The 26558-nt window shown below is 67.2% G+C and overlaps 1 protein-coding gene across 3 annotated transcripts in view; it reads left to right on the top strand.

Annotated features, from left to right (window-relative positions):
- The first annotated feature begins 9104 nt into the window (after positions 1 to 9104).
- The window catches only part of PLXNA1 (plexin A1), a 42630-nt gene continuing 25176 nt past the window's right edge, over positions 9105 to 26558 (top strand). For 2 of the 3 annotated variants that reach the window (XM_089919844.1, XM_089919843.1), the window contains exons 1-4: positions 9138 to 9242; positions 13558 to 14815; positions 16531 to 16713; positions 25975 to 26115. In XM_089919844.1, coding sequence (XP_089775970.1) covers positions 13580 to 14815; positions 16531 to 16713; positions 25975 to 26115 — 1560 coding nt within the window. In that variant the 5' untranslated portion in view covers positions 9138 to 9242; positions 13558 to 13579. Of the gene's footprint in view, positions 9243 to 13557; positions 14816 to 16530; positions 16714 to 25974; positions 26116 to 26558 lie in introns of all 3 variants that reach the window. The other variant, XM_022562502.3, reaches the window with a different exon arrangement.

The following is a 26558-nucleotide window of genomic DNA, read 5'->3' as shown; positions in this document are numbered from 1 at the left end:
GACCTCGGACGTCAGTTGGCGAGGCCCTCGGGAGAGGCCTGGGCAGTGGCCGGAGGGGGCTTCTCTGGGGAGCTGGGCCCCACTGGGTGTATCATAGTGTCAGTGACATCGGCAACACGCTGGAAATAACCAGGTGCCTAGCAGCAGAGGACGCGTTAAATAAAACGTGCTCCGCCCGCCAGCTCTGTGGCCACTGACGATGGTGATTCAGCCTGGAGCGTGAGTCCGTTTCAAAACTCAGTCGTGGAAGCTGCGTGAGCCCGCTGTCTGGAGGAACAAACACCACCTGTACACAGGTGGAAATAAGGAGCCAGGCCAGGGCGTGCCCACCAAGACGTTCCCGTGCTTTTCTCGGGGGTTTAGGATTACGGTGTGTTTTGTTAGGGCTTTCATAATTCACTGTACTTTCTGTTGTTCCACACGGACCAGAACGTTGTTCTAACACCACCGCCCCCCGCCCCGCCCCGCCGGCTCGAAGCCTCCGAAGGCAGGTGGAGGGTGCAGCCTCGCGCCTGGGCGTGGGTCCAGGGTGCCGGCCCTCGCTTCCCGCCGGCTGTCGGGCCCAGGGGCGACCCCTCAGCAGAGCCTGGATCTCCCTGAGCAAAGAGCTTCCCGCCCGCTAAGCGGGCAGTGGGGGTGTGAAGCCTGCCGGAGGGACGTGGGGAGACCAGGCAGGGTCCAGGGTACGTCGGGGTTGGGGGGCCGGGGAACCGAGGTGGCAGGAGGGGTCTTGAAGCTACTCAGACGAGCGTTGGCAGCGAACGTCCACTCTGGCAGTCATGGCCCTGGCACGGGAGGTGCAGTGCTGAGCAGACGGGAGACCCTCCCCCGGGGGCCTGGAGGTCGCTGGGGAGACGGACCGGATGAAATCCAGGCTAGAGGGTGTCATGCAGTGGAGAAGACGTGGGGCCAGGGGGCCAGGAGCGAGGGCTGCCCGCACACACCCACGCCGCTGCCTGTCTGCCCGCACCCAGACCAGGAGCTCCGCGCGGCCCGGGCCCGGGACCCAGCCCTGCCAAGGCCGGGTCGCGCTTAAGGAAGACACTTCCGCTTCGTATCTGACAACCTGCCTCATTAAATTTAATGGACTGGTTGTTCCCGTTAAATAAACATCAACTAATTAGGAAAAACATATTTGCCGAGGTTTGGCTATGGAACGGATAAACCAATTACATGGTTATTCAGCCTCAAAACACACGCGGCCATGAGGAGGGTGCAGACCACAGCAGGGAGGGCTGGTGGAGCCCTGGGACTCGGAGGCTCCCCACCGCAATCCACCTCCTCCCCAGGGCTTGGTGGGCCCCCAGAACGTCACCCTGGAATGACTCTCCAGGCTCCTGGAGCACAGGAGTCCGGGCAGGGTGGACCCAGACGGGCGCCGACTCCTGCCCTGCACGAGCCAGGACCCTGCAGCACGAGGGACAAACCCCTACTCGACTTGACAAGCGAGAAGAGTGCTGGCTTGTGTGACAGAAGAGCCCAGAGGACGTTTCAGGCATAGCTGGATCAAGGAGCCTAGACAGAGGCGTCAGGATCCGGCCGGTCTCCTTCCACCTCAGCCCTGCTCTCCGCCCTCATCCTCGGGCTCCAGGAAGGGCCCAGGGACTCTTGCCTTACAAAGAGTTTCTCTTTCCCTCTAGGTCCAGCTTGGGGGTTATGGGCAGACAACAAACCGCCCTCGAGCTGACACAGGAATGTCAGAAACCTCTGGGGAGCCCAGGAAGCATGAAAAAGTGCCCCACAGCCTTGATGCATCAGGGAATTGCAGAGAAATACCCATGCGATGGCTGGAGTTGGAGGCCAGACAGCGCAGCTGTGGGTGCTTCTGCTGGGTCGACACCCCGAGATGAGTGCGTGTGTCGCCTTGAGGGTGGTGTAGGGTTGTTGGCACGGCGGCAGCCTCGGCGTTGGAACCACCCCGGTGTCCAGGGCCAGCGATGGGTGCCCTGAGGTCCGTGCTTCCACGGGAGCTCCCGGAACCGCCTGGACGCACCTTAGGCATCTGGTCAGCACGAGAAGCCGGGCGGAGAGGACTTCCCACCTGACCCTGGCAGCTCGCAGCCACGTCTCTGTGGCCAGGGCCTGGGTGCAGCCCAGCAGGTTCCCCGCTCAGCGTCCCACAAGGCTGCCGTCAGGCTGTGGCCAGGTGGGCTCCCCTCCCGCAGCAGGGCCAGCGGCGGAGCCTCTTGGAGACCTACGGGAGTCCAGCAGTATCCTCCACCTCTGGTGTCCTATCAGAGTCACACAGCAGAGTGACTCACGGGGCACCTGGCGTGCCTGCCTCGGAGCTGGGTGCTTCCACTTGTGTGACCTCCGAGAGGGAGAGGGAGGGGTCCTGAGGCAGCTCTTGTGGGATGGCCTCCAAACCCTGTTAGTGAGAAAAGAAGACGTGCACAGGTGGTTCGGAGCAGGTGTACAGGTGCATCTTTCAGCAGACAGAGAGGCGAGAATATCCTTGTGCATGTTGCTGCCAGGACGCAGGAAACTGGGGACAATTTTCACTCCCAGGAGGTGACCTGGGGGCCCAGCAGGGGGACATACCTTTTCACTAGGGGCCCTTTTGTGCACCACTTGGATTTTTCTTTTTACCATGAGCATAATAATTAAAAGGCCTGTTTTAATTGTTAAAAAACCCCAAAAGGCCAGACCTCTTGGAAGGTAAAGGATTCTGGAGCAGCTGTCCCACCAGAGGGGTTGCCCCCTCCTGACCCTAACGTTACAGTGAGCAAGGGGGAGGGGGGTTCAGTCACACGACTCCAGTAGATCCAGTGAGCTGCCAGGGTTGTCTTGGCCAACAGGTAGGGAGACCACACCTGAGAATTGCAGAGGCAGGCAGAGCTGAGAGAGATGCCCAGTGACATGTCTGGGCCTGTGGATCCAACCGTGCCTGAAGCTCAGACCTCCTTGGACCTTTCAGAGAAGCAAGTCAGTGAATGTGTTGCTGGATGAAGCAAAGCTAGGTTTTGATCAAGGCTTGTCCTGTCCTTTGTCTATGTCTGGTGTCCACTCTGGCTGTTAAACATTTTGAATGTCACCTCTGGTGTTTGTCCCAAAACAGCCCTGCCGGCCCTGGAGGGGGTTTCCAGTGAGCCAGCTCATTTGTTCAGGGCCCAGCCCCTGACCGGCCCCTCTCTGCTGCCCCCTGCTCCTTGCAAGGCCTGTGCCCAGGATGGGGAAGCAGCATGGCTGACTGTTGCCCTCCCCACCAAGGACACAGAAGATACGGGCTGGCTCTGTCACACTCCCTGCCAGGGACCCTGTGACGGCTCTCTGTGGAGGAGACCCCGGCCCAGAAACAGATGGTGATGTCCACGCTGAGGTCCAGAGCCCACGAGCCCAGGGCTGCTGCTGACCAGGCGGTGGGCTGGTGCTTCAGGAAGGCTTCCCTGGAGAGGAGGAGCTGCCCCGGGGCCACGGGCAAGGTCAGCAGGGTGACCTCGTGGGCACAGAGGAACAGCATCACATGCAGAGCTCGTGGTAGATTAGGGAAATCACAGAGATTCCATCTGTGACAAAGCGGGGCGGGTGCAGGAAGGGGGTGCCCAGCAGGCTCAGCATGTCCCCTGGGCACGGGTTCCTGTGCCTAGGCTCCTCGCTGTGAAAAGGGACGGTAACAGCCCCTCCCTGGCCGGCGGGTTGGGCTGGGGATGGAAGAGCTGTCGGGAGAGCTACCTGCCCCGTGTTTCTGTGGTTCTCACAGCGACCCTGGGGGCGATGCCATCTGCCCCGTGACCCAGAAAACGCACCGAGGGGTGGGCACGTGATGGGAGCGGAGCACCCCGAAGCCTGTGCTCTTCTGAATGGGGCCCTAGTGGCACAGGGACGTCCTCCAGGGGAGGGTTTTGCCAGAAGGGGTGACACCGAGGGGACCGTGGGTGGTTTCAAAGCCTCCCCAGAAATTCCAACTTACCTCTCCATTGCTGTGCTCACCCTGAGGCCGACTGTGCCCACGGGGCAGGCAGCCACCGAGGGGTACGTGGGACGGGGCAGGAGGCGGGTCTGTGCCTGAATGCTGGGGAGGCTCTGTCCAGCCGACTGGAGGGCCGGGCCTGCCCTGCTGCATCCCCACGTCCCCCCAGAGACCCTCAGAGGCAGTACACGGTGCTGTTTGAAGCTACTGGATTCAGGGCGATCTGTCGTGCGGCAGAATGAATACGCAGACTGGTACCTTGTGTCCCCACCCTGAGATGAGGCCCTGGCTTCCTGGGATCTCCCCGCCCCACCCCATGATGGAAATACCAGGGCGTTGGTGCTGTCGTGACTGAGTGGGTGGGGCCAGCCTACAGGGAGCCGGTAGTGTCCCTGAGGAGGTGACATGAGCTCTGAGCCTGGAGACGAGGAGACGAGGGCGGCTGGAGGGGGCGGGGGGCGGCAGGGCAGCCCCAGGACACCTGCGGGGTCTCTGCCGGTGGGACATCTGCCGTGTAACCTGCTCGTCCACGGGGCCAGCTCTGCTTCCGGAGGCGGTGGCGGCAGCAGAGCTGGGCCTGGGTCAGAGCAACAGCAGGGTACCCCTTACCTTCTGATTGTGAAATCGTCATCAGCTCCAGTGACAGTAGCTTCACGGGAAGCTGGGGAGATAGTGCAGAGGCCATACCCTCTCCTGGCCTCCAGGATTCACGTCTCAGGAGGCTGTCGTACAACGTGGAAACCAGGACGCCGACGTCCACACCAGGTGTGTGTGAGCTCTGGGTCCCTCATCACAAGTGGATTCCTGGAACGGTCACCGCGAAGGAGATACAGAACCAGCCTTCCCCGCCCCCCAAGCCACGAATCTGTTCAGCACCACCAGTCTGTCGTTTCAGAGATATTCCAAAAGGGTGGGTTGTGAAGCGTTGGGGTCGACTCTGCCCTCTCATCTGTGTTGTTTGCTGCCTCCCGCGGCTGGAGCGCGTGCAGGGTGGCACGTAGGTCAGCGCGTGTCTGATGCTCAGCGGTAGCTGTGGGCTGTAGGCTCCGCTCCGCAGGAGAGGGGCCCAGTCCCGCGCACAGCCTTTCCCTATTCCCCTGTCTGCACGTCTGCGCCCACGTCGCAGCTGTCCCAGGTGCGCCGTCTTCTGCGCTGAGACCTCTGATGGCGCGAGCGGCGGCGGCTTCAGCGCAGCCCCGGTTCTCCGACCCTCTCCCCCGTTGCTTCCTGGGGGGAGGGCTCCCGCCAGCCATTCCCTCTGTGTCACCTGCGTGTTGGCATCTGTCGGTCCTGCGCCCCCAGGCAGGCTCCATGGTGCTTGCTCTGACGGTGACTCTGGATGGGGTCCCGCACATTTGGGGGCCGTGTGCTGAGCTCCTCAGCTGCATCTCCATCTGGGGTTCGTAGCTGGCCTCCTCTGACCCCGCGTGGGTGGGCAGACTGGGGGCTGCCCGTTACTTTGGGTGGGAGTCCAGCCTCCCGCTTCAGCCCACGGTGTTTCGCAGAGTGAGAAGGCCTGGGCTGCTTCCCCGTCCCCAGGTTCTCACTCCTGGGGCTGCGGGTGGCAAGGGCCACTGTGTCCCAGAGAGGGTGGAGGGGTGGCTTTTCCAGAGGCCACGGCCCTGCCGAGGGCATCCATCCTTGGGAACCTCTGTGACCTGACTGTGAGCCCCAAGGCGACAAGCACCCACTCTGGACCTCCTGGGCGTGACGTGCGCTGCACCAACTACAGACCCCTGGCCGGGCCCCTCCTGCTGGTGCATCTTGTTCCCTCCGCCCTGCCTGATAGCACGCCCACGCTGCTATCCGCGGGGCAGGCGCCCTCCAGCCAGCCCCTCGGTCCGGCCTGTCTCACTGTTTACATCCCTCACCTGATTGGCCCCCGAAGTCATCTCAGTTTGCAGCCCCAGGACAAGGTGATGCTGAGGCCTCCAGGGCTGCGTGTAGTGGTGGGCAGGAGCTTTGCTGCTGTCTTCTATACAGTGTAGTGCTGACATGACCTGGCTCTGTCCCCAAGGTCAGGACTGTCAGCCCAGGCTGGTCACCGCTGGTACTGAGTGGGGCAGAAAGCCCAAAGAGGGCTCACGGGTGGGGAGGGAGCTGTAGTCAGGGAGGCTTCCTGGAGGAGTAGGGGAGGGAACTTGGGCCTTGAGAGATGAAAGGTTGCAGTGGGGGCACTCCTGGTCAAGGGCACAGCATGGGCACAGCATGGGCACAGGCCTGAGGTGTGAAGGCATCTTTGGAGCAAGAACGCTGGGCACGTGGGGGAGAAGGTAGGCAGGCGGTGGTCCGCTGGCACCACGGGGTCCTGGGTGCCCTGCCTGTCCTGCTTTGGGCCTACTTCTTTTAACACCTGCACCTGGACTTTCTCTGGGGGACCACCCCCGGCTCTGGAGAGCTCCCTGTGCCAGCCAGCCCACCGTCAGGTTCTAGCCCCAGCCAAGGTGACTGGTTCAGGGGGGCCCTGTGATCCAGCCCACTTCATGAGGGTCCATTCTGGGAATATTCTGGACCTATTGGAAAGAAGCACCTGGAGCTACGAAGGCCACTGGACACAGAGGCTGGGGGGGGGGCCTGCAGAGCCCACAGACGGGGAGGCAGCACCATGACCACGCTTCCCTGCTGCTCACCTGAGCGGCCCTGGGAGCTCGGGCCCAGGTGAGGCTTGTCTCCTGGACCACAGCACCCGCTGGGGAGGGCGGGGTGGGTGGTGATGCACCTCCGGGCTGAGCCCCATCCTGCTCTAAGGGACCGCTCTGTGCACATCCCTCCATCGGCTTCACTGCGACGCCGGCCCCCGACAGATCCCCGCTCCCGTCTCCACCCAGCGGCCAGCGTGGGCTTCCCAGAATGCGGCAGTGACTGCGGCCGCCCCGTGTGCACAGCAGCTGCCAGGGGGCTGAGGCTGGCGGCACCCACCCCACGGGGCGGGAGAGGGTAGGCCATGGGGACCCAGGGCGCTGCACACTCAGGGCCAGCCCCAGGTGTGCATTTGCACATGTGCACGTGTCCGTGCGTGCACACGCCATGGGCGCAGGGTGGCAGGCTCCGTGTGTGAAGCAAGCCCCTGGAGGGTCTGCCCAGGGAGGGTCCCACCCTGCGTCCTCCCTCCTCTCAGACCCTCCTCCAGCGGCATCCCTCTCCATCCGTCTGTGTGGAAAGCTGCATGGGGAGGGGCGGGCGGGAGCTGGCGCATCTTCGGGGCAGGCGGTGACAGGTGGGGGTGAAGGCCAGGCAGGAGTCAGGGCCACCCTGGCTTTGGGCCCGGTGGCTGGGAATCAGTGGCCACCCGCAAGGGGCTGAGGTGTCTGGCCCTCTCTGCTACCCCGAGCCTCTTCCTCCTGCCACATCAGCGGTGGGGTTCTGCCTCGGGAAGGGGAGAGGCCCCCCAAGTCTACTTCTGCACAAAGCTCTGAGTCACAGAAACGCAGAAACGGCCCTGGCATGGCTCCAGAGGCAGGAACACTAGAGGTTCAGAAAGGCCCTCCTCCCCCGCCCTCCCCCCGCCCCCCCATCTGTTTCTGGTTCTAGGAATTGTTTTCCCTGCCTCGCCACACACTGCCTGCCCTCCTGAAGGGTGACAGAAGCGAAACCCACACAGGAAACCCAAGGAGGAAGAGCCCAGCGCCCGCTGACTCATTTCCCTCCTTGTGAGGTGGGATGGGGGGGGGCGCCTGAGCTGCAGTCCCCACCCCCCATGAGCCCCCGCTGTGGTTCCCCCTCCATCTGCACCCGGCCGGCCTCCTCAGGGGCAGGGACCCACTGTGCAAGGCTCTTAGGAGCAACAATTTGCCATCTTTGCTCCAACAAACTGCGGTGCTGGGGTCTCAGCCCTGTGTCCCTGTTGGACTGTGGGCTTTCCTTGTCGATTCTTGGGAATTTCTCATAAATTCTGGATACGCAGCTTTTGTCAAGTGTACTTGTGTTGCAGATGTGTTTTCCTGAGTCCTGGCTTATCTTGATATTTCCTTTCCTAACTTTTAATGAACAAAAATAACCAATATTAAGGTAGTCAAATTGACCCGTATTCTCCTTTATATATTTTTGATCTGGGGTTGAAGAACTCCTTCCCTGGCCCAGGGTCACGAACACAGTCTGCTCCACTGTCTGGAGTGCCTTTACGGGGCCCACCTGGATTGATAGTGCTGCGTGGTGCTGAGCTTTGCCTCATCAGGTCTCCTCTGGGGAGCGGACCACAGGTGAGGAGCAGGGGTGGAGGAAGCCGTGTAACCTGGGACGTCTTCAGAGACACTCCTGGGGCTGGAGCTGGCGGGTGCGGGGCCCGGCGGAGGCTCTGAGAACCGGTGGGACTGCTGTGCTTAACCAGCCACGCTGGGATCCCCGCACCTTCGGGGGACGCCGCAGAGCAGAGCGAACGGCCCGCCTGCCCGTCGGCCACTCGGCCGCGTCCCCACGTCCCCAGACGAGCGCGACGTCCCGACAAGCCAGCCACGCCGGACCCACAGGAAATGGAGAACGACCAGCTCAGAAACCGGGACGCGGCTGCGTGAGGCGGGGAGGGGCGGGGGCTCACCCGGGCCTGCGGGGGTCCCTCTCCTAAGGGGTGACCTCCCGGCTCGTGGCCACCCCCGCGGCCCTCGCTGCGCCCCAGCTCGTCCTCCCGCACGGGCCCCCGGCCCTTTGGTTGTTTCTATGGCTCCGGCCGCCTCGCCTCCCCTCGGCCAGGTGCCCCTGTAGCCTCACCTTCGGGCGGCTCTGGGGCGCGCGAACCGCTGCGGGAGCGCGGCCACGGGGATCGCGTCTGCCCAGCCACCCAGGCGAGCTCGGACCCGCGACGCCCGGACCCACTCTCCGCCCCGCGTCGCCCCGCCGCCCGGCCCCGTGCCCAGCCCGCCGGCCTCGTCCCGGACCGCGCGCCCCACGCCCCGCCGCTCCCTGAGGACCCCGAGCCGTAACCGCCGTCCTCGACCGCATCTGGACCAGGTTCCGGCAGCTCCTGGCAGCGGCGTTGCCCTTTGAAGCGAGCGATGGGCTAGGGCGGTCGGCGGGGATCGAGCGCCCCCTGGAGGCCGCCGAGAGCCCCGCCCCGAGCAGGCCCCGCCCCCGAGCAGGCCCCGCCCCGGCCCGGCCCGCCCGGGCGGCGCATGCGCGCGACGCTCCGCGGGCGGTGAGAGCGAGGCCGGTCCGCATCCGCGCGGCTGGCGCCCCATTCATGCTGGGCAGCGGCGGCGGCCACGCAGTGGATCCCGGGCGCGGCGGCCTCGGCCTGGGTGGCCTGCGAGGCTTCGGCGGCCCCGCGGCGGGGCGGGGCGGACGGCGGCGCGGGCGGCGGGCGGCGATGGCTGGCGGCGGGCGCGCCCCGGGGCAGCCCGTGAGTAGGGGTGCAACTTTCCCCGCAGCGGGGCGGGCGGGGGTCCGGCGGGGGTCCCACGGTGGTCTGGGCGCGGGGCGGCCTCGAGCCGAGGTCCGGGCGCGGGGCGGCCTCCGCGAGGTTGCGGGCGGGCGGGGGTCGCGCGGGGGGGCGGCGGCGCGCGTGTCCGCGCCCCCGCGTGTCCGCGCCCCGCGTGTCCCTGCGTCTCTGGCCCGGTTCACGCGTGTCCGGGCGCGGCCGCGGCGCCGAGCCCGCGCGTCCCCGCCGGGCCGGGATGGGACCCTGCCCGCCGCGCTCGCGGGGCCGCGCCGCCTCCTCCGGGCCGGGCAGGGAGAAAGTTCGCGGCGGCGCCGCCGGGAGGGCTCTGCGGCCGGACCGGGCCGGCGGAGTGCGCTGGATCTCCGGCGCCGGCAGGCCCGCGCGGCCGGAGTGGGCGCCGGTCCGCCCAGGCCCGCAGGCCCGCGCCGGCTGGGAGGGGCGGTGCGCCAGCCGCGCGCCCGGCCTTCTCGCCGCCCCGTGCGGGGCCTCTCCAGGGTCAGCCGCTTCCCGCGGCCGCTCCGAGGGCTGCTGCGCAGCCCCGGGCCTGGTGGGCGGCGGGGCCGGCGGCGACGGGGCGCGATCGAGCGGCCTCGGGGTGGGGATTGCGGCTCCGGGTACCCCCGCCCGTTCCGAGACTCTAGGGGATCCCGGGAAGGGGGCGAGAGGGCCAGAGGGGCTCCGGTGGCTGCCTAGAGCCGGGAGCTGCCCCTGGCTCATCTGTGGGGTGCTGGGGCCACGCCCCTTGAAAGAAAGAGGGGTGTGTGTTGGGGGACGTGGACCGAGCCTCTGCCCGTGAGCCTGGGCTCCGGTAGCGCGGCCCTCCGCGTTGCTCCACCTCCTTCCGAGCTGAGGCCGGTTCTCTGGGTCTGCGCGGGGGTGGGCTCAGCCTTTGCTCCTCCGGCCCTCTGGAGGCCCTGGGCCCTCGGGAGCTCACCCCAGGCAGGTCCCCTGGCGCCCTGCTGGTTTGGGGTGTGCAGGAGAGACCAGGTGCTGCGCCAGGCAGCCCAGAGCATGCCGGGTCCTGTGCCAGAGGCGGACTTGGAAGCCAGTGATTCCCTTCAGGGCCGGGCAGCAATTGGGCCTGGGAGGGGGCCCTGGAGTCCCCAGAAGGGCATTTCAGGCAGGAGAGACAGCTCTGCTGAGGCCTGGCCCGCCCCGGTGTGGCTGAGGTGTGTGCTTGGGGGTGGGAGCGGATGAGGGCTCTGGACAAAGCAGACAGCCCTTTGCTGGCTCCTGGCTGTGGCTTGTGTGTTTTAAGCTCCCCCGCACTCCTGAAGATCCCAGTGTCTAGAGTATGGCGTCAGGAGGAGAGGACCCTCAGGGAAGCCCGAGGGCAGGTGCTTTTTCTGAGAAGCAGGACTCCAGTGGCCCTGGATCCTGGTCCTGTGGATGCTGGTCCCATAGGGCAGGCCTGGAGGGGGAGCGGGCGGCTGGGGACCACCTCCCGGGGCCTCTGTTGGGGGAGGTGGGGTGACGGGGCAGCTCTTGGTCCCAGTTGCTGACAAGGTACCTTTGGGTAGGAGGGCTGTGTCTTCTCGGTCCCCCACACCTCAACCTGTCCGTGCCCCAGAAGAATCCAGATCTGGTGGGGCGGGGGGCGGGGGGGGTGCAAGATTGGGGCCGCCCCTCCGTGAAGAGGCCTCTGAGGGCCTTTGTTTCTCAGGGTGAGGAGTGGTGGTGGCCGCTGGGCCCGGGAGAGAGCAGGGGATGACGCTCGCTCCACGCTCTGCTGGGCAGCTGAGCCTGTCCTGTGCAGGAGTGGAGGCCACTGTGCCGGCCCGTCTGGCCTTTCCCTGCCCTGCGCACCTCCAGTCGGCACACCCGGCACCAGGCCGCTTCTCCTTCCCGGTCTGCTTCTCACTGGCCAGGCCCAGCCTGCTTCCTGTGCTGGGCGCTGCGGTCACTCTCGCCACCCTCTGCGTGGTCCAGCAGGTTCCACCCCCGGCCTTTGCTCTGGCTCCTCTGTGCCCAGGATGCCCCTCCCCCGCCAGCTCTGGGGCCTGGTCCTTCTGGGGCAGGTGGAAGGGGCTCCCCAGACCCCAGCGCTGCTGCTGCTTCACCCCCCCACCCCCACCCCAGCCCGGAGCGTGCATCTGTTGCTGCTCCCCTCCCCCAGCCCAGCATGGAGTGAATGCATTTTCTCCTGGGCAGATCGGAGGCCTGTGGGAGTCCAGGTCCCTGTAGGAGTGCTGAGAACTAGCTGGGTGACCTTGGGTGTATCCGAGCTGCGGGTCCGTCCCTCTTGGGTAGGGGCAGTCACCCAAAGTCTTCAGTGGCCCCTGGGAGGTGGTGGCCGGGAGGACTCAGCCCCAGGCCTGGTGCCCCTTTCCTGGCTGCAGCCCCGTGCCTCTGGCTGGTCCTTTCGGGCAGCTCTGTTGGGGGAGGGGCAGCAGGCCGCCGGCCACGCTGGAGTTTGGATGGTGCTTCTTCAGCTGGGTTCCTCCCGCTTAATGTAAAGAGTAGGGTCGGAAAATGTGTTAAGACGCGTATAATTATCCCGGAGGAGGGGAGAGCCCAGCCCTTGGTAATTGCAGGCCTTCTTTGAACTGATAAACGAGAGTGATTCATGCTTTCTCTGCCCTGGGCTCCTGAGCTGGGGGCAGGGGCCGCCTGCGAGGTTCCCGGTGGCCATAGTTCCTGGGGTGTCTGGGCAGAGATCTGCAGGAAGGCAGCTGACAGCCTGCTGGGGGGCCCCTGCGGGCAGCACAGCCCTGTCCCTTACTGCGGGGTCCTGGCCAAAGGCCCGCATGTCCTAAGCCTCAGCACCCCCCCACCTGAGCAGAGGTGTAGGTTTTCAGTGGCAGCGGGTGAGTGGGGAGGAAGGACACAGGGAGGGAGCAGGTCCTGCTCTGCAGGACCCAGTCGTTCACTCTTTCATTCACAAGTGCTGGGTCCTGGGCCGGCGGCCTCTGGGGTTCAGTGGGAAACCACAGAGCCAGGTCCTGCTCTCGTGGAGCTGCCACTCTGTTGGGGATAGCATCGGGGAACAATACGTAACAAAACCGTTAGCAAGCGCCATGCCACAGATTAAACTGGGTGACTGAGAGGGAGCGGCTGCTGCCTTCGGCCAGCAGGTCGAGGGCTGTGGGCAGGGAGGGAAGAGCACCCCAGGAGGGGGGCAGGAGGCCAGAGGAGCCCTGTGCTGCAGGGGCAGACGTGGGGGCCCAGAGACCCACAGGCTCTGGGGCCAGTTCCCAGCCTGGACTTGGCAGAAGGCACCTATCCTTTGGGCCTCGGCTTCCCCACCTGTAAAATGAGAGGCGTTGTCTGGGGGTAAAGAGCGTGTGCTGCGCGCGCCAGCGCCTGCCTGCAGTGGGGACCCGGCGTTGCTGTGGTCGGCTTCCATCCAGGAGTGGGGTGAGGCCCCGCAGAGCCAGGGCGGGACCCCTGCTGGCCCTGAGAGGGCACCCCCCTCATCCGGGAGAGGAGCTGTCGTCATTACCACTGCAGGGATCGGGAGACCGAGCCTGGCAGACAGGAGGGGCCCCACTGGGGCCACGTGGCTGCAGAGCAACAGGGTCTAGGTTTAACCTGCTGCCCGACTGCCACCTTCTAGGCTGCGGGGAGCTGAGACTTTCCGAGAGGAAGTAGGGCCAGGGCAGGATTCGGGGGCCTCACGCACGGGGCGGGGGCACCGGTGGGCTGGGGGTGGGGATGATGGGTGGGAGGTGCAGGGCTGGGGGCTGGGCCAGGGTCAGCAGGGAGTGGCCCTGGGGCCAGTGTGACTGGCCCCCCTTCTGCTGGCCCCGCCCGAGCGTCCTTGTCTAGCTGAGAGTAGGACTGCCCAGGGCCTCGGGCAGAGAGGTGGTCACCCACCTTGGGAGCTTGGAGCTGGGGGTCTTGTTCCCTAAGGCGTGGGGAGGCTTGAGTCAGGGGGTGATGGCCCCCAGGTTTGGGTGTCGGTGGGGCTCCCGATCTAGACCCTGAACCCTTGTCACCCGTCTTCTTGTTCTGGGTTCATTTTTCTTCTCCACCCGGCCACGGTGGCCCAGGCAGCGATGGAGCGTGTGTGGCCCGTGCTGCCCGCAGGTCCTAGGCTTGGTGTAGCCGCTTGCAGGGTTCCAGGCGGGGAGGTGTGCTTCCTGCACCTCGGGCTTTTCCTGGAGGGGTAGGTCACGCCCCAGAAGTGGGATGTCCCAGGGGAGGACGGGCGCGTGGAGCTCGGTGACTGCATGTGTGTGTGTGTGTGTGTGTGTGTGTGTGTGTGTGTGTGTGTGTGTATGGGCACGTGAGGGCTGCTAGCGCTTACACACTTTGTCCCCCGTTCTCCCCGCAGGGCTGAGGCTCCCGGCCCCGTGATGCGCATCCCTGCAGGACCTGAGCGCCGCTGCCCGAGGCCGCAGCCCGTCATGCTGCTGCCACATCTGAGCCCACGGGCGCTGCCGCCGCCACTGCTTTTGCTGCCGCTGCTGCTGCTGCTGGGGGCCGCGCCCCGGGCGGGCGGGGGTCCACAGCCCCCTTTCCGCAACTTCACGGCCGGTGAATGGGCCCTCACCCACCTGGTGGTCCACGAGCAGACGGGCGAGGTGTACGTGGGCGCCGTGAACCGCATCTACAAGCTGTCGGGGAACCTGACGCTGCTGCGGGCGCACGTGACGGGCCCCGTGGAAGACAACGAGAAGTGCTACCCTCCGCCCAGCGTGCAGTCCTGCCCACACGGCTTGGGCAGCACCGACAACGTCAATAAGCTGCTGCTGCTGGACCAGGCCGCCAACCGCCTGCTGGCCTGTGGCAGCGCCTCGCAGGGCATCTGCCAGTTCCTGCGGCTGGACGACCTCTTCAAGCTGGGCGAGCCGCACCACCGCAAGGAGCACTACCTGTCGGGCGTGCGCGAGGCGGGCAGCATGGCGGGCGTGCTGATCGCCGGGCCTCCCGGCCAGGCGCAGGCCAAGCTCTTCGTGGGCACGCCCATCGACGGCAAGTCCGAGTACTTCCCCACGCTGTCCAGCCGCCGGCTCATGGCCAACGAGGAGGATGCCGAGATGTTCGGTTTCGTGTACCAGGACGAGTTCGTGTCCTCGCAGCTGAAGATCCCCTCAGACACGCTGTCCAAGTTCCCGGCCTTCGACATCTACTACGTGTACAGCTTCCGCAGCGAGCACTTCGTCTACTACCTCACCCTACAGCTGGACACGCAGCTGAGCTCGCCCGACGCCGCCGGCGAGCATTTCTTCACGTCCAAGATCGTGCGACTGTGCGCGGACGACCCCAAGTTCTACTCCTACGTCGAGTTCCCCATCGGCTGCGAGCAGGCGGGCGTGGAGTACCGCCTGGTGCAGGACGCCTACCTGAGCCGGCCTGGCCGCGCCCTGGCCCGCCAGCTGGGCCTGGCCGAGGACGAGGATGTGCTGTTCACCGTGTTTGCCCAGGGCCAGAAGAACCGCGTGAAGCCGCCTCGGGAGTCGGTGCTGTGCCTGTTCACCCTCAGGGCCATCAAGGAGAAGATCAAGGAGCGCATCCAGTCCTGCTACCGCGGCGAGGGCAAGCTCTCGCTGCCCTGGCTGCTCAACAAAGAGCTGGGCTGCATCAACTCGGTGAGCGTCCCGCGGTCCCGGAATGAGGCTCCGACCGCTCGTCGCGTGGCGTTCACCCTGCGCTGGGGGCCGCTGTTGGCCCGTCTCCCAGGGTCAGGGCTGCACCTGGGCTGCGGCTGTCCTGCCTGTTAGAAGACGGGGTGGCGTGACCGCGTGCACGAGTCCACGAGCCCCCATGGCCATTGAACGGAGCCCCTCTGACCACGCGCCTGGTGCTGTTGTGGGAGCTTTTGCGGGCCCCATCTTGTCTCCGTTTCAGAGACAGGGTTGCCCGGGGCGGGGTGACTTGCCCAGGGTACACGGCCAGTAAGGGGCGAGCTGGGGCCACACCAGGGTCAGGTGGACACCAGACACCGTCCTCCCTCTGGGTCCTGTTGATAGGCTCTTCTGACTCTTGCCCTGGGTGCCTGGCCATGCACCTGACCTGGGAGCAGCCCGAATGCCCGGGGGCTGGGCGCTCAGGAGCCGGCAGTCCCATCTCTAGGCCCTGACGGGGTCCTCTAGGGGCCAGCTGCTTTTTGAGGGGTGTCTCTTGCACACCCCCAGGCAGTAGGACCCATCGTTTCTCTGAGTAAGGTCCCAGGCTCAGAGGGGGTAAGAGACTTGTTCAGGGTCGCTGGGTAGAGGACCTCCAGTGCCAGGCCTTAGACCCTCTGATGCCGCTGCCTGGGACGTGCTGGTGGCCTAGGGAAAGCCCGGCCCCTCCCTGGCCTCAGTTTTCCCATTTCCGTCCTGGTTTGTCTTCAGAGCAGTGTGGGTTGGCCCTTCTTTCTCACATCTGTTGCTGTGTGTGGCGGGGCCCCATCGTAGCAGGGCTGCCCTCCAGACCTCGGCCTCGGGTGCACAAGGCTGGTGCATCACCCATCCTCCCCTCGGCCTCTCGGGGAAGGTGTTTGATCTCCGTTGTATAGGTGGAGAGACCGAGGCTCGGAGGGCCAGCGCTTGCCGAGATCGCCGTGTGCTCTGCGCGCCCTGTGCCATGGCTGGTCCCCCCTGCCTGGGCATGGTCCCCACTGCCCCCCGCATCTCCCCCGGCCCCTCTTCCCCTGGCCCAGCCCTGACCCCTCCTCCTGTGCTCCTTCTGCATTGGTGACCTCGCGCACTGCAAACCTCAGACCCCCAGCCTGCTGCAGGGGAACCACGCAGACTCCCTCCCCCAGCCCCCGGCGTCCGCCCTGCCCTCCCAGGCCCTTCTCCGGAACCTCACGCTATCGATTGTTTCCTCTCTGACCGTAGCCATCTCCTCTCAGCCAGCCCCTCCCTTTGCCTTTTAGGTGTAACGCTGTGTCCTGTCTTGAATAAGCCGTCCTAGTGCCCCACCAGTCCCCGGCCACCGCCTGTGCGGCCTCACCGTGCAGCAGGCCTGGCCCCTCCCTGCCCACACCCAAGGCTGCCTCTTGCCTGCTCCCCGCTCAGCGGTGGATGCAGGGCCTGTGCCTGGTGTGTGTGAGAGGTGCCCACCCCCGGCGCCTGCTCCTGGGCCTCGAGCGGCTTCCAGGGCCTCAGTTTCCCCATCTGTCAAGTGGGTCCAGGAATCCCTGACCCCTGCCCCCCCCGCCCAGGCCGCTGCCCCACGTGCGGCCTGTGCAGGCCTTGGAGAGCGGCCCCTGAGCCCCCGCCCCAGCCTTGTGAGGGGAGCCGGCCGGTGCTGGCTGCGCCGCCCCCCAGGGCCCAAGGCGCCTGGCCTCACCCCCGACCCTCCCCCGCTCCCGCAGCCCCTCCAGATCGATGACGACTTCTGTGGGCAGGACTTCAACCAGCCGCTGGGCGGCACGGTCACCATCGAGGGGACACCCCTGTTCGTGGACAAGGACGACGGCCTGACCGCTGTGGCCGCCTACGATTACCGGGGCCGCACCGTGGTGTTCGTGGGCACGCGCAGTGGCCGCATCCGCAAGGTCAGCCTGGGCCGGCAGAGTGCGAGCTGCCCCGCTCTGTGTGCCGGTGGACAGGGGGCGGGGACCTCCAGGGGCTCACGGGTCCGGGCCTGAGCGCCCGCCTCCGTCCCTTCGCGTTCCCTGTGGGCTGCTTCCGCGTCCGGCCCGAGGCCCTGGCTGGGACACCGGAGCTGCTGGCCTTGCTCCCCACGGGTGTGGGCGGCGGGGGCGGGGGCGGGGCAGGCCTGTGGGGCCCCCTCCCCTCCCGGATCCGGTGTCTGCTGAGCCAGCACTCTGCCCTGGAGGGAGGCCCCATCCTGCAGGGAGACGGCAAGGCCAAGGGCAGGGCAAGGGGGCGCCCCGCCCCCGCTGGAGCGCCAGTGTTGGGGTGCTCTGGAGTGGAGGTCAGCTCCTGGGCCCCTCCGTGGGCTCCTGGCTTCCAGGTCTCTGTCCCCGCCGGCAGGTGCTGGGCTGAGCGGAGCTGGTGCTGAGCTGGGCGGGTCGGGCTTCCTGGGGCAGCAGCCCCCCACGGCTCAGCTGTGACCTGGTGGGTGGTTAGGGACTAGGCCAGGGGAGGGCCGCCCTGCTGCGGAGGAAGTTCCTGGGGCACAGCGGGGTGGGGGTGCCTGGGAGCCCCAAGGATCAGCGCAGGGGCGGGGCCTCGTGCATGAAATGACAGCCCTGCGAAGGCTGCTGCTGACGCAGCTCCCCAGCCGGCGTGCGCCCGGGGACGGGGCCTGGGCCCGGGGCCAGCCAGAGCCTTGTCTGCTCCCAGAGCGCGCGGGGTGGGGTGTCTCCTGTCCCTGCCATGCTGGGTGCCCTGGGAATCACGTCCCACCGCCAGCTGGCTCTGTGGCCTCTGGGAAGGGCCCTGCCCCCAGCCTCAGCTTCCCCATCTGTGAAACAAGCCTGAAGCAAGGGCTTCGGGCAGTGGGGGCCGTGCTGGCAGAGGGCCCCCCCGGGCCGGGTGCTGCGGAGTTCTGCTCACAGGACTTGGGGGCCCCTGGGGTGGTGGCAGCCCAGCTCGGGCCCCTGCCACCCTCCGGGCCAGCCCCTGTGCCCCCCGTCCCGGCCCTGGTGTCGGATCCTGCCTGCGCTGTGGCTGAAGGGCACTCTCCCTTCCTAGGGGTGGGGCCTCACCCAGCTCACAGCTCGCTGCTGCCGCCCCAGGGCTGGGGGAGCAGAGGAGAGGGACCATGGACCCCCGTGGGTGTGCGCTGGTGGGCTGTACCTGGCGGGGCCTGCCCCACTGCGGCAGGAGCCCCCGTGGGGTTCGGCTGCAGGTGAAACACTTGGAGACCTTCCTGCGGGGCCCTAGAGCCTGTCCCCTAGCCGCAGGCCAGACTCCAGGGGCTGGGAGAGGCCCTCTTGATGGCTGGTGGGCTGGCGGGCAGCTGGCCGGGCACCGTCTTGTCCCACGGTAGCCAGCCACCCTGTGAGGCTGGGGGAAGGCGTGAGTCCAGCGCAGCCTCCCTCTGCTGCCTGCCGGTCTCGCTCCCTGCCCCAGTCCCACTGAGGGGAAACTGAGGCCCCGAGAGTGGACCACGGGGGTGGCCTGGGCCCGCCTGTGAGAAGAGGCTGCTTCGGGAGTAAGGAAGCCACAGCTGCGGTCCCCTCGCCCCTCCGCACCTCCCCTGCACCTGCCTACCAGGGCACCGTCCACCCTGGTGCATCCAGCTGGGCACCACACACCGTGTGAGTGGACGGCGCCCTTTTCGGGTGTGTGGGGTCGGCCAAGCCCAGGATCGGCGCTGGCTTGAGGCTCTGCCCCCTCGCCCGCAGACCGGCCCCCTGCACCCCTCCTCCCTGCGCGCCCCTGCCCCGTGGGCACCAGGTCTCGTGGGTGGCCCAGTCCTCTTCTCTCTGGGCCTCCCTGTCCTGCGCTGGGGCCTGGGGCGGTGTGAGGGCCGGGGGGAGGGGTGCCCCCTCTCTGCCCGTAGGCCTGGGCTCCCTTCCCCTCGGCCCACCAGTCCCTGGACCTCCTGAGGTCCCCAGGCGAGGCCTCTGGCCTTGGCCCGCTTGAAGGACGCTGCTCCCTGCGGGCGCCCACGTCTCCCCGGCTGGGCCTGGCCTTCGGCAGCAGAATTCCCGCCCCTGCCTCGTCCCTCTCGCGTCATCCTGACCCAGCCCGGGGGTGGGTGCGGCCGTGGTCCGGGGCAGGGGGCGCTGCATCCGGCACGGTGCCCCCTCCCTTCTGGCCCGCCTGGCTGCCTCCTCCGAGCCTGGGGTGGGCTGGGCCCTCGGCTCTGTCTCCGGGGTTGAAATCCAGGCCCTTCCTGCCCGGGCCTGGCCCCACCACGTGAGCCGCGAGCCCTGGCTCCCTGTCTCGTGTCCTTTGTCTGCCCCGAGCGGGAGCCTGGGCCTGAGGGCTCGCCTGCACCCAGGGACGGGCCCGCTGCGCTGACACACCCCATCCTCCCCACGTCCGGTCTTTCCCGGGCTTTAAAAAGCGACTGGGCAGCCGTAGGGACGCGGCTGGCTCTGGGCCATCTCCAAACGGTGTCGTGTGAAATTGCAGCTGAGTAAGTGCTGCCCGCTTGAGCCACTGAGGGCTGGCTGGGGTGCCCCCTGAGTCCGCTGCCCTTCGCCAGAGGCCCCCGCCACCTGCCCCTCCGACCCCATCCGAGGCCGTCATTGTCCTGTGCTGACACCCCCAGACCGCCGCCCTGCCTGTCCCCTGCTGCGCCTCCCCTGCCTGGTGGCCTCCGGGTCCTTGGGTGCCCGCAGGGGAGTGGGGGGTTGGAGAACAGCCTGTGGACTCCTGCCAGGGGTGCCTGCCCTGCGACTCCACAGCTGGCGGCATGGGCCTGGTGAGGGCGGTTGTCCTGCCACTGCTGCAGGGCCGGACTGCGCTGGGGACGCAGCTGGCCCTGCCACTTGGTGGCCGTACCAGGCAGGAACGTGGCCCCGTCCCCCCGAGTAGCCGGTTTTCCGAGAGAACCTGAAAATCTGTGTTTTGTGTGACGTCTCTCGATTGTTAAGTGTCGGCAGCTAATGTACGTTTTAAGAAAGCATCGTGGGCCATCCTGAGCGGCGGGGGTGCATCACGGGCCCATGGGGCAACGGGCCTCGGGGTGGGCCCCGAGGCCGCGCAGCTGGACTCCCAGGCTGGGCCCACCAGTGGGTTCACACCGCTTGCTGCCTGTGCGGTGATCCCGTAGGGAGGAGAGACCACGGGCTGCGGTCTCAGTGCTCTGTCCCCACAGCGGGCCTGGGCTGGCCTGGTCTCCGGCCCCTCGGGCATCAGTGCTCCGCGTGCCTGCCGAGTGCAGCGCTCTGGGCCTGGGTTGCCGGGAGGGGAACATCCCTTACCCTCCAGAGATCTTGGTCTTAGAAGCTGCCTCTGAAAGATGGCAGCCCCTCCCTTCATGCCCCCCCCCCACCCCCGCCCCAGGATTCTGACACTCAGAGGCCCTGGAAGTCGAGTGGCTGTGGGTAGGTCTCTGCCTCAGGGCGGTCAGGGCGGCCTGTCCGCAGGGTCCCTGCTGCGCGCCCCCATCCCGGGCCAACGTCCTGCTTGGTGCATCCGTGGAGACCCCTGCTCCCCAAAGCCCAGGCCGGTGGGGGGGTGGGGGAGGCTCCGTGGCGCTGGGGATGCTGACCTGTTGAGAGATGTTGGTAGGGCCTGGCTGGGCCGCATCCCCGGCCTGCTGCCTGCACCCCCTTGGGGCTCGTCTCGGGAGTCTGGAGGACGCGTAGACTTCCAGCATCCACTCTGAAGGTTACTCACCCTCAGGAAAGCACCCGGCCCGGGAGGTGTCACAGGAGAGCACGGCGGGCGCCTACTCAGGCGCTGCCCTTCCCGTGGGTCCCCTCAAGGCCTGACCATCCGTCCCTGGGCCTGGCTGTGGCCCGAGTCCCCCGGGACGTCGTCTGTCTTCCTCTGCTCAGCACCCTGCGAGACTCACCTGTGCTGTGCGGTCAGTCCTGTGCCGTGGGGGCGTCCTGTGCTCCAGACACTCTTGACGACGTCCCCTCCTTCTGGGTGGATGTGACGTTGTCTCTGTCCGTGTTGCCGTTTCCAGCACCCGGCGATGGGTGGGTCAGCGGTCAGCACGCAGCCCACCTCGTGGACGGTTTTTGGGTCCCCGCGGTGCTCCCTGCCCGAGGAGTCGTCGGTGGGGAGTGGAGGGGCTTCAGCGCCTGCTTGCTGCGTGTCTCAGCTGCTGTGCCCGTGGGGCCCCGTGGGTACACCCAGGGCGGGGGTCCCCGGACCCTGCGGGTGACGTCGCACGGTGCCCCGCGATGTTGCTGTGTCCTGGGGGACGTGATGTGGTCTCTGGCTCTCGAGGCTGGCTGGCTGCGGCGGGCTGAGCCAGCGGGCACAGGGACCTGTTGGTCACCCTGTGGGCCTGTCCGACCCAGCTCAGCCCTCACCCCAGAGCCAGTGTTGCACCAGGGCACATGCAGTGACGGCCAGTGGGGTTGCCCACAGGGGTCTTGCCCCACGTCCACCTCCCTGCAGGGTCTGGCTGGTCAGGCTTAGGCCCGGCGTCAGCACCGGGGCACCTTTGGAAAGAACGATGCCCTTGGGTGCAGGCCGGCAGTGGCCTTCCTGTGCCCGGTCCCCCGAGTGCCCAGGCTCAGGGCCAGCCTGGTGGGGGTGGCCTCACACGGCCCAAGGTTACCACCCACAAAGTGCAGGACCCCTGCCCCCTGGGCAGACAGGGCTCTGCCCTCCAGGGCCCATGTGCAGTGGGGTGTGGGAGCCCCTGGCAGCCCAGGAGATGGGTACGGAGGCCGGAACAGGCCAAGGAGCTGTGCAGTGCGCAGGAAGGGTGTTCTGGGTGTGGTGGACACGTCGCTGGTGACCCTGCACTGGTCCTCAGAGGCTGCAGAGGTCTGGCCTGGGGACGGAGCTGGAGCAGTGGTGGTTTTGGGAAAGTGGAGGAGGTGCGTCAACCGCTGGTGCAAGTGGGGTAGAGTGGATGGGGGGGTCTCGGGTTTGAGACAAGGACATCTGGCCGGGTGGTCACTGCCTGCTGCGGCACCCGTGGCCGGCCACTTGCGTCTCAAGCCACGGCGGCACCCTGGCCGTGTCGCTGCCGTGTGACGGAAGGCTGTACAATTGCTGCTGCCTCCTGGCCCCACTTTCTGCAGCCTCCAGAAGCAGGGGGACAGACTCCCCAGGACAGCTGTCACCTCCTCCCCCTGGCAGGGCTCAGCCGTGGGGACCCCGCTCCAAGCACCTCCCGATTGGGCTGGCCTCTCCGCGTTTAGGAGCCGTGAGTTTCTTAATTCTCACAGCTCTGTGAGTGGGGTGTCTGTGGGCAAATGAGGAAACTGAGTCAGGGAGGACCACTGCTTGCGTTGGTTGGTCCCTGCTCTCCCGTCTGCGTGTTGAGGGTTGAGAATAGGAAGGATGAGATTCCTGGGCCCCCACGCCCCAACCTTACCAGGTGTATCTAGCCAATTACAACCATCAGGCCTCCTGCAAATCATGTTTTAATTACCTAATTACTGCCAAGAGGAAATTGCTAATTGCTTTTCCAGTATCGAATTCTTCCTGGCCTTTCTGAGAAGGGACCCAGGAAGGGGCCTGGAACCTGCCCCCAGTCAGAGAAGGGGGGATGCTGTGGTGGCCTGTGAGGGGGTGGGGAGGGGTCGGGAGCTGGGCCCATCGGGCGGCCTCAGCCCTGTCCGGGAAGGAAGGGGTGGCAGGGGCTCCCGTCCCTTGTAGCCCCTCCCTGGACCACCCTGCCTCCTGGGGGCTGGGAACAGGTTTGGCTGCTGCATCTACAGGAAGAGGGGGTGCCCGTGAAATCCTAGCACCGCGGTGGCCTGCTGGCCACTGCCCGTTCTCTGCCTGTCCCCACCCAAGGGCCTGTCCTACTCCTACCCTCATCCTCGTCCGGAGACCAGGAGTCTCACTCAGCCAGGGCAGCCCCACTTTGCAGATAGACAGGGGTGGGCAGGACAGGGAACTTGCCCTTCCCGGTAGGGGCCGAGCTGGGCAGCCCCCTGCCTCCGGGGGCTAGGGCGCGTGCCGGCCTTGGCATACAGCCTGGACGGCCCAGACATCCTCCCTGGTGCCCACACCCGCCCTCGGCCCAGAGAATGGACCCTTTGTTGGCTCTGGGCTGGACAGACAGCTGACCTGGCCGGGCCGTCAGCTGCCTGCCCGCAGCCGTTGGCCAGGGCTTCGCAGTGATGGGTATGGGTCAGCCAGCTGGCCCAGCCTAGGGCTGGGGCCTCCAGGGCCAGGGGCCCCTGTGCAGGACTTCCTGTCTGTTGGGCCCTGGGCCCCAGGGTCCTGCTGGCCTGGGGATGCCGAGGTGAACCCATTCCCTGGCCTGTCTGTGGGGTGCGGTGGGCCCGTGGTGGCGGTAGGTGCACAGCCCGTGGTCAGCGCCTTGCCTGGCCCTGGCTCCCAGAGGCTGCTGGGGCCCAAACCCTTCGTGGGGGCACTGACAGCCTTTGTGCCTCAGCTCAGAATCCAGGGGCCTCCCCCTTGTACAGAGGAATAGGGACGACCCCGGTGGAGAAGTGAGCAGGGTCCAAGGGTCTGGGTCAGAGCTGGGCTGGGTGGGTTTCTGGGCCGGCAGGCGTGCCAGGGCAGCTGGACGGCTCCGCTCAAGCCAGGGGGACCGAGCTGGGCTTGGGGAAGGAGAGCTGTCAGCTGGTAGTGGAGAGTTCTGGTGGTCGTGGGGGGAAGGTTTACAGAGCACAGAGGTGACAGCTGGAGGTCAGGGAGGCCACCAGGGGATGAGGAGTCTCCTGCCCAGGGTGGGCCACCCCAGGTGGGTGGCCCTCGAGTGACCGCTGTGGGCAGGGGTGTGGCGTCAGCACGCGCGCTGCCAGTGGTGTGTGTCCCGCTGTCCTGCCAGCTGCTGGACCCCGTACCCGCCTTGCGCGCCCCTTCTCCCCGGAGTGCCCTCCTGGTGGCCTGCCGCATCCCTCCTCCCGCTTTTGGAGCAGACTCCGCGTCCCCAGCTGCAGCGGGTGGTCTGGAGCCCGGGGTTTCTCTGGCAGGTCCTTGTGGGCCTTCGTTTACCTCGGTGCTGCCTGGGCCCTGCAGCCCGAAAACCAGGCTCCGTGGCAGGTGTGTCCCGAGGACTGGCCGAAAGCCGGTCTGTCACGTGTGTGTGCGGGGCTCCTGCGGAGCCTGGACGGGGCTGCATGGAGCACAGAATGGGGCATGTCCACCCACTGGCCTGTGGGCCGTGCCTCCCCGGCCCCCCTCCCCCTTGTTCTGTGCCCTCCGGGAACAGGGGAGCCTTGTGAGTTTAAGGGCTGGGGCCGCCCAGTGGAGGGCAGGTGGGTGGTAGATGGGTGTGTGGCGGACGGACAGCTGGACGAGCACACTCCTGCCGCAGCTGTTGGGAGCCACCTGTCGAGTCGCGGCACTTGGCGGGCCTGGGGGCGGGGGCACTCTAGAGACGGGCTGGCCGCCCTCCCACCTTGCCTGGGACTGTGCCTTCCCCTGGGTGCCCCCCTTCCCTGAACTGTCCCCCTTGTCCCCTACGGGGTGGTGGGGGCACCCCTGATGGGACGTCCATGCCCCAGCCTGCACCCTCGGCCCTGAGCGGGGAGGGGTCGGGCCCCGGGGGTCTGGGTGGGAGAGGCTGGGGCCCGGCAGTATCCCACTGCAGCGCCCCCTGCATGAGGGCCAGGGGTGTGGTCATCCCAGGAGTCCCAGGGGCCGGCAGTGTCAGGTCTGGGCTCCAGGGGGGCTGCAGCGGGTGGAGGCGCCTGCAGGGAAGAGGCGTAAAGGACCCTGGTTCGGGCCATTTGTGTTGAGATGAGTTTGGAGCTCTGGGTCCCCACTGGTGCCCTGCCCTGCCCTCTGGCCGTCCAGTCCCCCGCTCCCTGGCTGTGGTCCAGCCTGGCCTTGCTGCGCCTCTGTGGCCGGCCCTTGGGTTTGGGAGGTTGCCTCGGGGCTTGGCCCCCCGGGCATCCTCTGCTGGGTCATTTAGTCCCCGGAGTGGCTCTGGTGTTGGGGGAGGCTCCCGTCACCCGGGGTGTGTGGGGGACCCTGAGGCAGAGGCCCCGCAGCCAGGACGCGCCTGAACAGGGCTTGGGCCCAGGTGGTGTGGGTGCAGAGGCCAGCCTCCCGGCCTCCGTGGCCAGGGCCCAGTCAGCTCCCTGTGAGAGCGGGGCAGCAGGCTCTGGGGTTGGGGGGTGCAGGCTGGGTGCGTGGCGGATGGACAGCTGGACGGGCACACCCCTCCAGGCCCTACCCGCGGGGGCTGAGGCTGGGCTGCTGCACGCCCCCTGCCCCCCTCCTCCCTCCGGGCCCAGTCCTGGCTCCCTCCCCTGCCGGCAGGCGCTGGACTCGGCTCTTCCGGGTCTGGTTTGACTTAAGCCTGCCTGCCCGGCGGGGCGGCAGCTGAGCGGAAGTGGGGGGGTGGCCGCGGGCGCTCAGGAATGCGGCCCTCCCCTCCCCCTCCCCCTGGCCTCCCCGGCCGGCCGCCCTCGGCCGGCCGCCCTCTCCCAGCCGCCATGGAGCTGGCCCGAGCCGGGGGTGTTCGCCTGGCCGGTCAGGACTGCCCTGCCCTGTCCAGTCAGCGTGAGGCGCCAGGGAGGGGCGCTGGGCCGAGGTGGAGGTGGGCCGGCGGCCCCGGGAGCCTGCCTGCGGGCTGAGCCGGCCGCCCCACGAGTCCCGTCTCTGGAAAGCCCCCCCGGCTCTCGCTGCTAATTAAATACTTTTGTTTGGTAAAAGCAGCTAAAGATACTTGCAGCGTGGCGCGCAGCGGGCGAGAGCTGGCTGAGTGAGCCCCCGCGTGTCTGGGACGTAGACCGTGTATTTCCTCATGCCTGCACCGTCCGCCCCCCTCCCGCCTTCGTGCCGGCGGTGCCCTCTCTCTCGGCCCCGGCCCCCCCTGCCTCCCACTTGGGAGAATCCTGGTCTCTCTCCTCAGTTGCACTGGACGTCCCTGCGGGCCCGCCGCCCCTCGTGCCCCCTCCCCTCTGCACAAACAGCCCTCCCTCGGCGATCGGGATGCCCAGCCTGGCCCCAGGGAAGGCCGCCCCGGGCTCCTGCCACCTCTGCCCTGGACGTGGCCGTGTGGCTGTGCGGCTCGGGACGGGTGGTGGCTGGAGGGCTGTGGTTTTCTCCAGCCCCCAGAGACCCCCACGCCCGGCGAAGGGGCTGGGCCGGGACCAGCCTGCCGGCTGCAGTTGGTCCTGCACCGGCTCCTGGGCGTGGTGGGGGGGCCTCGGCCTTATTCTTCAAGGGCGTGGGGGGGGTTGCTTGGGGCGCTCCCGACCCCACACCTGGGCTGGGGGTGGGCAGCAGCTGGAAGGCACTGAGGCAGCACCACGTGGCTCTCGCTGCCGCAGATGCTGGTGGACCTGGCGAACCCCGGCGTCTGGCCGGCCCTGGCCTACGAGAGCGTGGTGGCCCAAGAGGGCAGCCCCATCCTGCGTGACCTGGTCCTCAGCCCCGACCGCCGGTACCTGTACGCCATGACGGAGAAGCAGGTGGGTGTCCTGGAGAGCGGGGCGGGGCCGTCACTGTGCAGCCAGCCTCCAGGCTTGCCCCTCATCCCTGGATGACTGCACACCCACGGGAGCAGATGCCCAGCGAGAGCGTTTTCAGGGTAGTGGTGTTGGGGGGTTTGGGGTGTCCGTTGGGGCCCCCGAGTTCCCGGTCTCTGGCCTGGCCGGCTCGTCAAGGTCGCGTACCGTGTTTCTGGTCCAGCCTGCTTGGAGCCAGCCTCTGCCCTTCTGCTCCACCTGGTGACCCCGTGGCTGCCGGAGGGGTGCAGGTGGGGCCGGGCCTCCCTTCTGTCCTGGTGGCTCCCTTCCCCTTTGCCCCCTCCCGCCATCGGGTTATTACTCGGTCGCTCTGTGTCTTGGGCCAAGCCGGCGAGGTTGGGGTAAGCGGTGTCCTGCCAGCCTCCGGGCTCAGGATTGGGGCTGGA

The sequence above is a fragment of the Delphinapterus leucas genome, chromosome 10, assembly GCF_059928025.1.
Source record: "Delphinapterus leucas isolate spDelLeu-1000000601 "Yukka" chromosome 10, BTC_Dleu_Yukka2, whole genome shotgun sequence".
NCBI classification, from domain to species: Eukaryota; Metazoa; Chordata; class Mammalia; order Artiodactyla; family Monodontidae; genus Delphinapterus; species Delphinapterus leucas.
The sequence above is the reverse complement of the archived record's forward strand: the minus strand, read 5'-3'. Positions and strand labels throughout refer to the sequence as shown.